General features: G+C 39.2%; 1 protein-coding gene across 2 annotated transcripts in view; it reads right to left on the bottom strand.

Annotated features, from left to right (window-relative positions):
- MLH1 (mutL homolog 1) overlaps positions 1–12,420 on the bottom strand; it is a 57,954-nt gene that overhangs the window by 21,807 nt on the left and 23,727 nt on the right. Inside the window, exons 11-13 of one of the 2 annotated variants that reach the window (XM_037847179.1) lie at positions 11,793–11,946; positions 8,492–8,865; positions 6,651–6,799 (exon numbers count right to left, since the gene is read on the bottom strand). In XM_037847179.1, the coding sequence (XP_037703107.1) occupies positions 6,651–6,799; positions 8,492–8,865; positions 11,793–11,946 (677 nt within the window). The remainder of the gene's footprint in view (positions 1–6,650; positions 6,800–8,491; positions 8,866–11,792; positions 11,947–12,420) is intronic. The other variant, XM_037847188.1, reaches the window with a different exon arrangement.

Below are 12,420 nucleotides of genomic sequence, written 5' to 3'. Positions count from 1 at the left end.
ACAAGAGACCTGCCCTACTGGAGATACTAAAGGGAGCCCTACAGACAGAGAAACAAAGAAAGGACAGAGAGACTTGGAGAAAGGTTCAGTACTAAAGAGATTCGGTATGGGTACAATAAAGGATATTAGTAGACAGAGGGGAAAAATATGACAAACATAAACCAAAGGATAAGATGGCTGATTCACGAAATGCCTTCACGGTTATAACGCTGAATGTAAATGGATTAAACTCCCCAATTAAAAGATATAGATTCGCAGAATGGATCAAAAAAAATGAACCATCAATATGTTGCATACAAGAGACTCATCTTAGACACAGGGACACAAAGAAACTGAAAGTGAAAGGATGGAACAAAATATTTCATGCAAGCTACAGCCAAAAGAAAGCAGATGTAGCAATATTAATCTCAGATAAAATAGACTTCAAATGCAGGGATGTTTTGAGAGACAAAGAAGGCCACTACATACTAATAAAAGGGGCAATTCAGCAAGAAGAAATAACAATCGTAAATGTCTATGCACCCAACCAAGGTGCCACAAAATACATGAGAGAAACACTGGCAAAACTAAAGGAAGCAATTGATGTTTCCACAATAATTGTGGGAGACTTTAACACATCACTCTCTCCTATAGATAGATCAACCAGACAGAAGACCAATAAGGAAATTGAAAACCTAAACATTCTGATAAATGAATTAGATTTAACAGACATATACAGGACATTCCATCCCAAATCACCAGGATACACATACTTTTCTAGTGCTCATGGAACTTTCTCCAGAATAGATCATATGCTGGGACATAAAACAAGCCTCAATAAATTTAAAAAGATTGAAATTATTCAAAGCACATTCTCTGACCACAATGGAATACAATTAGAAGTCAATAACCATCAGAGACTTAGAAAATTCACAAATACCTGTAGGTTAAACAACACACTCCGAAACAATCAGTGGGTTAAAGAAGAAATAGCAAGAGAAATTGCTAAATATATAGAGAAGAATGAAAATGAGAACACAACATACCAAAACCCATGGGACGCAGCAAAAGCAGTGCGAAGGGGGAAATTTATAGCACTAAATGCATATATTAAAAAGGAAGAAAGAGCCAAAATCAAAGAACTAATGGATCAACTGAAGAAGCTAGAAAATGAACAGCAAACCAATCCTAAACCAAGTACAAGAAAAGAAATAACAAGGATTAAAGCAGAAATAAATGACATAGAGAACAAAAAAACAATAGAGAGGATAAATATCACCAAAAGTTGGTTCTTTGAGAAGATCAACAAGATTGACAAGCCCCTAGCTAGACTGACAAAATCAAAAAGACAGAAGACCCATATAAACAAAATAATGAATGAAAAAGGTGACATAACTGCAGATCCTGAAGAAATTAAAAAAATTATAAGAGGATACTATGAACAACTGTATGGCAACAAACTGGATAATGTAGAGGAAATGGACAATTTCCTGGAAACATATGAACAACCGAGACTGACCAGAGAAGAAATAGAAGACCTCAACCAACCCATCACAAGCAAAGAGATCCAATCAGTCATCAAAAATCTTCCCACAAATAAATGCCCAGGGCCAGATGGCTTCACAGGGGAATTCTACCAAACTTTCCAGAAAGAACTGACACCAATCTTAGTCAAACTCTTTCAAAACACTGAAGAAAATGGAACACTACCTAACTCATTTTATGAAGCTAACATCAATCTAATACCAAAACCAGGCAAAGATGCTACAAAAAAGGAAAACTACCGGCCAATCTCCCTAATGAATATAGATGCAAAAATCCTCAACAAAATACTTGCAAATCCAATCCAAAGACACATTAAAAAAATCATACACCATGACCAAGTGGGGTTCATTCCAGGCATGCAAGGATGGTTCAACATAAGAAAATCAATCAATGTATTACAACACATTAACAAGTCAAAAGGGAAAAATCAATTGATCATCTCAATAGATGCTGAAAAAGCATTTGACAAAATCCAACATCCGTTTTTGATAAAAACACTTCAAAAGGTAGGAATTGAAGGAAACTTCCTCAACATGATAAAGAGCATATATGAAAATCCCACAGCCAGCATAGTACTCAATGGTGAGAGACTGAAAGCCTTCCCTCTAAGATCAGGAACAAGACAAGGATGCCCGCTGTCACCACTGTTATTCAACATTGTGCTGGAAGTGCTAGCCAGGGCAATCCGGCAAGACAAAGAAATAAAAGTCATCCAAATTGGAAAAGAAGAAGTAAAACTGTCATTGTTTGCAGATGATATGATCTTATATCTAGAAAACCCTGAGAAATCGACGATACAGCTACTAGAGCTAATAAACAAATTTAGCAAAGTAGCGGGATACAAGGTTAATGCACATAAGTCAGTAATGTTTCTATATGCTAGAAATGAACAAACTGAAGAGACACTCAAGAAAAAGATACCATTTTCAATAGCAACTAAAAAAAATCAAGTACCTAGGAATAAACTTAACCAAAGATGTAAAAGACCTATACAAAGAAAACTACATAACTCTACTAAAAGAAATAGAAGGGGACCTGAAAAGATGGAAAAATATTCCATGTTCATGGATAGGAAGACTAAATGTCATTAAGATGTCAATTCTACCCAAACTCATCTACAGATTAATGCAATCCCAATGAAAATTCCAACAACCTACTTTGCAGACTTGGAAAAGCTAGTTATCAAATTTATTTGGAAAGGGAAGATGCCTCGAATTGCTAAAGACACTCTAAAAAAGAAAAACGAAGTGGGAGGACTTACACTCCCTGACTTTGAAGCTTATTATAAAGCCACAGTTGCCAAAACAGCATGGTACTGGCACAAAGATAGACATATAGATCAATGGAATCGAATTGAGAATTCAGAGATAGACCCTCAGATCTATGGCTGACTGATCTTTGATAAGGCCCCCAAAGTCACTGAACTGAGTCATAATGGTCTTTTCAACAAATGGGGCTGGGAGAGTTGGATATCCATATCCAAAAGAATGAAAGAGGACCCCTACCTCACCCCCTACACAAAAATTAACTCAAAATGGACCAAAGATCTCAATATAAAAGAAAGTACCATAAAACTCCTAGAAGATAATGTAGGAAAACATCTTCAAGACCTTGTATTAGGCGGCCACTTCCTAGACTTTATACCCAAAGCACAAGCAACAAAAGAGAAAATAGATAAATGGGAACTCCTCAAGCTTAGAAGTTTCTGCACCTCAAAGGAATTGCTGAAAAAGGTAAAGAGGCAGCCAACTCAATGGGAAAAAATTTTTGGAAACCATGTATCTAACAAAAGACTGATATCTTGCATATATAAAGAAATCCTACAACTCAATGACAATAGTACAGTCGGCCCAATTATAAAATGGGCAAAAGATATGAAAAGACATTTCTCTGAAGAGGAAATACAAATGGCCAAGAAACACATGAAAAAATGTTCAGCTTCACTAGCTATTAGAGAGATGCAAATTAAGACCACAATGAGATACCATCTAACACCGGTTAGAATGGCTGCCATTAAACAAACAGGAAACTACAAATGCTAGAGGGGATGTGGAGAAATTGGAAGTCTTATTCATTGTTGGTGGGAGTGTATAATGGTTCAGCCACTCTGGAAGTCAGTCTGGCAGTTCCTTAGAAAACTAGATATAGAGTTACCATTCGATCCAGCGATTGCACTTCTCGGTATATACCCGGAAGATCGGAAAGCAGTGACACGAACAGATATCTGCACGCCAATGTTCATAGCAGCATTATTCACAATTACCAAAAGATGGAAACAACCCAAATGTCCTTCAACAGATGAGTGGATAAATAAAATGTGGTATATACACACGATGGAATACTACGCGGCAGTAAGAAGGAACGATGTCGTGAAACATATGACAACATGGATGAACCTTGAGGACATAATGCTAAGCGAAATAAGCCAGGCACAAAAAGAGAATTATTATATGCTACCACTAATGTGAACTTTGAAAAATGTAAAACAAATGGCTTATAATGTAGAATGTAGGGGAACTAGCAATAGAGAGCAATTAAGGAAGGGGGAATAATAATCCAAGAAGAACAGATAAGCTATTTAACGTTCTGGGGATGCCCAGGAATGACTATGGTCTGTTAATTTCTGATGGATATAGTAGGAGCAAGTTCACAGAAATGTTGCTATATTAGGTAACTTTCTTGGGGTAAACTAGGAACATGTTGGAAGTTAAGCAGTTATCTTAGGTTAGTTGTCTTTTTCTTACTCCCTTGTTATGGTCTCTTTGAAATGTTCTTTTATTGTATGTTTGTTTTCTTTTTAACTTTTTTTTCATACAGTTGATTTAAAAAAGAAGGGAAAGTTAAAAAAAAAAAAAAAAAAAAAAACAAGGAAAAAAAAAAGATGTAGTGCCCCCTTGAGGAGCCTGTGGAGAATGCAGGGGTATTCGCCTACCCCACCTCCATGGTTGCTAACATGACCACAGACATAGGGGATTGGTGGTTTGATGGGTTGGGCCCTCTACCACAGGTTTTACCCTTGGGAAGACGGTTGCTGCAAAGGAGAGGCTAGGCCTCCCTATGGTTGTGCCTAAGAGCCTCCTCCCGAATACCTCTTTGTTGCTCAGATGTGGCTCTCTCTCTCTAGCTAAGTCAACTTGAAAGGTGAAATCACTGCCCTCCCCCCTACGTGGGATCAGACACCCAGGGGAGTGAATCTCCCTGGCAACGTGGAATATGACTTCCGGGGAGGAATGTAGACCTGGCATCGTGGGACGGAGAACATCTTCTTGACCAAAAGGGGGATGTGAAAGGAAATGAAATAAGCTTCAGTGGCAGAGAGAATCCAAAAGGAGCCGAGAGGTCACTCTGGTGGGCACTCGTACTCACACTTTAGACAACCCTTTTTAGGTTCTAAAGAATTGGGGTAGCTGGTGGTGGATACCTGAAACTATCAAACTACAACCCAGAACCCATGAATCTCGAAGACAGTTGTATAAAAATGTAGCTTATGAGGGGTGACAAGGGGATTGGGAAAGCCATAAGGACCACACTCCACTTCGTCTAGTTTATGGATGGATGAGTAGAAAAATAGGGGAAGGAAACAAACAGACAAAGGTACCCAGTGTTCTTTTTTACTTCAATTGCTCTTTTTCACTCTAATTATTATTCTTTTTATTCTTGTGTGTGTGCTAATGAAGGTGTCAGGGATTGATTTGGGTGATGAATGTACAACTATGTAATGGTACTGTGAACAATCAAAAGTACGATTTGTTTTGTATGACTGCGTGGTATATGAATATACCTCAATAAAATGAAGATTAAAAAAAAAAAAAAAAAAAAAAGACATAATGCTGAGCAAAATAAGCCAGGCAGAAAAAGAGAGATATTGTATGTTACCACTAATGTGAATTCTGTGAAAAATGTACAATGTTTTATACTGTAGAATGTAGGGGACCTAGAGATACCAATTATTGGAGGGGGAATGATAATCTAATAAGAACAGATAAACTATGGAGGGTAATCTCAAGGTTATGCGAATGCTCAGGAATGATTATGGTTTGTAAACTTTCTTGGATATAGTAAGATCATGTTGGAAGCAATAGAGTTATTTTAGGTTTTTTTTTTCTCTTATTTCATTGTTTTCTTAGGGGTTGTTAATTTTCTTGGGGTATGGTAAGAACATGTTGGAAGCAATGTAGTTATTTTAGATTATTTGTTTTTCTTACTCCTCTGTTTGGACATGGTTTATTAATTTTCTTGGGGTATGGTAGGAACATATTGGAAGCAAAGTAGTTATTTTAGGTTATTTGTTTTCCTTAATCCATTGCTTTGTTTGAAATGTTGTGGGGTTTTTTTGGTTGTTGTTTGCCTGTTTGTTTTTAATTTTTTGATAAACAAAGTTAAAAAATTGAAAAAAAATGAGTAGAAAAATGGGAGTAAAAACTAAATGACAAATAGGGTGGGATGGGGGGATGGTTTGGGTATTCTCTTTTCACTTTTATTTTTTATTCTTATTCTGATTCTTTCTGATGTAAGGAAAATGTTCAGAAATAGATTGTGGTGATGAACGCATAACTATATGATCATACTGTGAACAGTTGATTGTATACAATGGATGACTGTATGATTTATGAATATATTTCAATAAAACTGAATTAAAAAAAAAAAAGAAAAAAAAAAAAGAAAAAACGGAGGCACAGAAAGGTAAAGTCATTAGTTGCACAGTAGCAAGTGGTAGAGCCAGGATTTGAATCCATGGCTACTTTGAAAAGCTGTGCACTTTCAGCACACCACACCCCATCTTGGCCACAGAATAAGAATTTTGCTGATTATTACTCTGCTTTTAGTAAGACTGGAATGAAATGAAGATTATTTACATGACTGCTTTATTCAGACTCTTATGGTATAATGAAGATACCAATTAATTCTAAACAAAATGAAAAGAGGCTATTTTTTTCCCCTTCTCTCCCAGCTGAAAATTGTCTTTAAGCTGCTGCTGCTGCTATGAGTTCGTAAAGGAAGGGAGGTTTCCTCAGCACACTGTAGTGGCCATCCTGACAACATAAATACTTTCTGCATTTCCAAACACTTAATGTCAGCAGTTCAGGCACTTGGAGTGTCCCAGGGAGACCTCCAAACTTACGTACTCTCATGCCCCCGCTCATTAATTTCTTCCTGGAGATTCAAAACACTGGTGAGGTTAATAATCCTTCTCCGGGGAGTACAGGCTGCTGTCATTTCCTTTCGGGAGTCATCTTCCACCATTTCTACATCAGAGTCTTCCCGTTGTCTCTTTCTGCAATGAAGAGAAGGAACTGGCAGATCATTACCTTTCTTTTTCTTTTATGTGCTGCATTATGGAGAAAGGAGCAGCCTCTCTCTGATGGTGCTATACACCTACAGAAGGACCTGTGCACTGATGGCAGGCCAGTAAGATCAGTCTGTTCTCCTGAACATTATTTAATAATCTTCAGGATTCTGGAATCTAACTCAGACCCTTAGAACCGCAAAGCCTTGGGCAAGTGAACTGACCTTACCATGCCTCACTTATTCATTCCTCTCTCTATCCATCCACGGGATTAATGCCTGGCACAGGGCATACAGCAATCAACAAGACAGACAAAGTGCCTGCCTTAATGACATTTAGTTTCTAATGGGGGAGTAAGACAGCAAACTGAAGAAAGATAATTTCAAGTAGTGGTAAGTGCTATGAAAAATGTAAAACAAGGTAAAGCAATGGAATGATGGGGAGGTAGGAGGAAAGGGAACCTTAGACTCAATGGATGAATAAGTCCTCTGGCAAGAGGTGACATTTTAGCTAAGACCTGACTGACAAGAAACTTGAACATTCACAGGTAGAGGAAATACGAAAGGGTCAGAAGGGGGCAGTCATTTCAGGAACAGCCAAAGGAACATGACGGGGAGGGAGAGTGGTGGGCTAGAGGAAGGGCAGGGAAAGGGATTTAGTTTTATTCCAAGTACAAAGGGAAGCCATTGAAATGTTTTCAGCAGAGGAGTAATACAATCTGATTTGTGGTTTAAAAAGATTCCTTTGACTGCTGAGTGGTAAATAACTTGTGCTGTTAGTTCCTCAAGCGATAAACAAAAAAACATACTACTTTCCCTGCAGGGCTGTTAAGAACATTAAATGAGATAATTATGTAAAGCATCTAACACATAGAAGGTGCTCAATAAACATTAGCTTCCTTAATTCCTCTTTGGAAAACTTCCTCACAGATCATCTAACTAGTTGATTCATTTCAGAACTGAGCAAACTGGTACCCAGAGAGGCTAAGAAACTTGTCCAAGTTCAAATGGCCAACTAGTGCCAGGGTTTTGGTGGTCAGCCACGAAGTGGACATACAATCTTGGGCAAATAACTTAACTCTGAGTTCCAAGGTACATATTAAGAAAAGAATACACACATGACAGATTTCAATGAGTTGACTTCTGTAAAGTACCTGCAAAGTGCACACTGGAAATACTCAAAATTAAATGACGGTCTTTACTATTATTCCACTTAATATTACTTAATTATTATTCTCTAGCTGTCTCTTACCAATAGCTCATGTGCTTCAAGGAGTTTTACAAATTGGATTGAGAAAGTGTGTTTCTTTGGAAAGGAGTCAAAGCAGCTTTGGGAGGATAAAAAAGAATCCTCTGGATATTTTAGGCTTCTCTCTCTAGCCATTTCTGGTGTTAAAGCTTCATCAAAATTGCTTACTAAAAGTAAATATTTAATCTTCTGATTTTTTTCTGATGTACTTTAAACTAATGCTTAGAATCATGGATATTTAAGATTTTAAAGGACACTGGGGAGGATATCTCTAAAGCCATGGCCAAAGGCACATAGTGGACAAGGTCACAGCTATGCCACAGTGGAAGCAGAGGGCAGAGGCAGAGAGAAGGTGCAAGTGGTTCACGAAAAGTAAGGCAGTTTTACTAAAGAACAAAGGAGGCAATGTGCACTTTTCCCAAAGGGCCATACCTGGGGTTGCCTGGGCTGGAAGTGGGCCCTCTCTCTTCTGATGTTTCTGAAGTCCTCTTTAATGCATCTCCTTCCAAGCCCTGATTCTTGGCAGACATTTCAATAGGAGCTGGGAGCTCAGGCATCTCCTCATCTTGCTGTGTGGCCCTGCCACTAGAATCATCTATCTTATCTTCTAGGACCATGGCCGTGGACCCATGGGACAGGTGCTTGCTCACAGGCTGCAGAAAGGCATCAAGTTTCTGTTCCCGGGAATCTGTACGTACCATCTGGTAGGCATAGACCTTGTCACTACTTCCAGAAGTAGATGAAGTCACACCCATTGTGGATTTAACCACCTCCCCAGAGGGACCAGCAAGTCCTGGAAGCAAAGTCTGTATCAAAAAAGAAGGTAGCGGGAAGATTCAGAATACAAAGTACAGAAGTCTAGGTCCTAAAATGGAGCAATACTGCAGAAAGAAGCTACGACCAGGCATAACTACTATTACAGAATTATCATGGGGCAATTCTGACCAAAATTTGGAGTATAAAATAGGAAGTTATACAAATATAAAATTCAAGAATTAAGCAAAATACTTATAATCTTAAATTTGGTTTGAATTGGAAATACCAGGTTCTTATAATTTTGTCCATTTTAAAATATACTTATTTCCTAGCTCTGTTGACTAAAAAGGCCTAAAAGGAATGACCCTAGTGGTAATGAGAAACCCTACAGTCCAGGTTATAGAGCCCACTAAAATGAAACAGGGCTCCTCAGAGAAATGGCTGATTCGGTGCCGGGGCTGGGAAAGTTCAAGATGAGCTCGCAACATCTTATCTTACCGGAAACAAGTAAACTATCAAAGACTAATGGGATTGGGTCAGAAGGACAAGGGAACCAGATTGAAGGGAATTCCGCTGGCCTAAATGGGATAGTTTGAGCATTAAAAAGAAAACTGACTACAACTGATTAAACTACATTATGTTAAAAGCTCTGAAATAATGACATGGGTGGGGGGAGAGTAGGAGGGAGGGAGGAAGAAAAGGAAAGAAAAATGAAATTAAAGTCTTTCGACACCACTGGAGATCATTCCGAGGGCACCAACTCATTCCTTTGAAAATTGATAATTAATGGGATAAAATTTAGCATTTCCAGAATGAGCTGTATTTTAGGATAACCAGATAACACTAATGAATGGGGGAAAATTCTTCAATACAGAAGAAATGAAAAAATCAGAAAATCATTATCTTGCAAGCCTAATGAACTAATTGATTTAAATAATGATCATCAGTGAATGATAAAACCATTAAGCTAAAGGTCGATGGGGAACTTCACAATGAAGGAATCAGGCTGTCACCACCTGAACCCACTGATGATCTTAACATCACTAAAGTGCTGTAGTAAGTCATTACGCACCTCCTGCTGGAATGTGATAGAAAGTATAGGGCACCCTAAGGATTCTTGCAAAAAAAAAAAAAAAAAAATTTCTTTTGAGCCTGAATCTAATGATACTTCTAGATTCAATTTCCAATTTACAGGAAATACAAGGATTGGAACTAAGTTAAATGACACTAAGGAGCAATATTATTCTACAGAACACCTGTACTTGGTTTTCAATAAGCCAATGGAAACAACAATAACAAAAAGGGGTAATTTCAAATCTCTTAAAAAAGATCTAAGAGATATAACAACCAAATATGGGTGGAATTTTCTTGGATACAGATTTGAACAAAGCTACTATAAAAAGATCTCTTTTGCACAAGTGGAACATTTGAATATGGATCAGATATTAAATAATATTAAAGAATCATTACTAATTTTATTAGGAATAAAATGGCAGTGTGGTCAAATGAGGAAAAACATACTCTCTAGGAGACTGTGAGTACCTCTATGAAGGCAGGAACCCGCCTTTGCTGCACCCCCAGCACCCAACAGATGCTGACTCTTGGTGAGGGAGGCAGGGAGACAGAGGAGGAGGAGCAGTGAAGGGGCACTGACACTGAGTCAGCAACAACAAACATAAAACCAACCAAGAATTATTAGCATTTCCCATGTACCAGATAATGCTCCAAAAGCTTTACCCACACTAGACACATTAACATTCACTGGGGTCTGTGTTCCCTCATCGCCTCCGCATGCACTGTAAGGATTTCTTCCTTTTCACTTCTACCAGACTGTGTGCTCATGTTGGTACCAGAAACCAAAGGAACAAGGGTTGGTTTCCAGGCAGTAACTTGCTTCTGCTTCATGTGCCACATACCCCTTTCAGGTGTCACCAACAGAGACCCGTGAGTTCTCACCACCTCTCTGCCCCAATAATCTCCAAGTGTGTGTATTCCAGGGGTGGTGGTGCTGCCCCAACTGGGTTTAGTCTCACTGCTTAGTGTCCATTCTACCTCCCACCTAGCTTTTCTCCATGGAGGTAACTGTGGATATTCTTATGGGAAGCATTTGTTCACCTGGTAATTTAAAAACAGTTTTCTGTGAAGTAGGGCCTCATTGAAGCCCACTTTCTGCTTGCAAGAACCAGTGTGATTTAATGGTTAGTGCTCCCATTTCTATAGTTTCAGTGTCTGTTGTGCTTAAGATCATGATGAATACTTCCTTGCCATGAATAAACAGCTGTACAGAATCACATCATCCCAGAACTGGGAGGGGATGTTGGAGAGCAAAATATCCAAGCGGATTCTTTAACAGATGGGAAAGTTAAGGCCCCGGCCCCAGCCCCAGAAAAGGGAAGTAACTTAGAATCATAAGCATTTAGAACCTAGATAATTATAAGATGAATGGTGCCAGGCCCTCTGCCAGACACTGTCCATTCACTCACTGTTCACTTACTGCTCCCAACTGCCCTCAGGTGTGGGGATGACCAGCTCCTCTTTAATGAGGGAGACATGGAGGCTCTGGGAAGGTTAGTTGCATGGCCAGGAACCCAGGTCTATCTGACACAAAAGCCACAGCTCTTTCCTCTCTGCCTCCCCAGGGTACAGCCCCTCCACTCTGCCATGTGTACACGGGATCAGCCTTCTCCTGAACACCTCCAGCAGAGAATGCATTGCTCAGGAGGGGTGCTATTGCATTTTCAGACAGTCTAAGATCCCAGATGGAGGCAAAGTGAGGAGAACCCAGGCCCTGACTCCAGGCCCAAGGATAACAGCACAATACCTTCACAGTTAGGTTCAAAGAAGGAAAGGTTACTATCAAAGAAATACTTGCAAACTCCTAGTGCAACAGGAAAAAATCTGGACTTTCATGTCTGATGAGGCAAATTTCAAGGTGGCAAAAGCACCAGACAAACAGCTGGATAAGAACAGCCCTCACCTGGGTGAAATACATCCTGGAAGAGTTGGAACCCAGGAGCTTGCTCTCGATGTGCTGCTGTACCCGCTCCAGGATGCTGTCCTCATGCAGGAAGTGAACCTCGTGCTTTGTAGGGTGCACATTGACATCCACATTCTGGGGACTGATTTCTAAACTGGCAGAAAAAAAGATAAACAATTACCTTAGATGGTCAGTAGGGGAAGCGACGGAAAAAAACTCCACACCCGGTTTATGTGGAAGCCAGAAGAATTGACACAGTGGTCAAAACCTCAAGGTCTGATCTGAGTAACTGGGTTCAAATGTTGGCTCTGCTACTTAAAAGCTGTGTAGTTCTAGGTAGGTTACATCATCTTTGTTGTGATTTCCTGGTCTGAAAAGCAGCGATAACAATATCAACTATATTACAGGTATATGGTGGGGATTAAATTCATGCAAAGCATTTTGCATGCAAATGTCACATATTTGTCAGCTGTTATCATCATCATTCTAGAACTAGTGGAATTTCCTATAATGCGACCTCAGGCAAGTCACTTAAGTTCCGGTTTTCTCATTCATAAAGGAAGGGTAACCATACACCTGGCCTCTACTTTTCAGGATTAAATGAGGATCAAACAAGAACATATGCAAG

Source organism: Choloepus didactylus, chromosome 1 (genome assembly GCF_015220235.1).
Source record: "Choloepus didactylus isolate mChoDid1 chromosome 1, mChoDid1.pri, whole genome shotgun sequence".
Lineage (NCBI taxonomy): Eukaryota > Metazoa > Chordata > Mammalia > Pilosa > Megalonychidae > Choloepus > Choloepus didactylus.
Note: the sequence above shows the minus strand (reverse complement) of the source record. Positions and strands in the feature narration are given on the sequence as shown.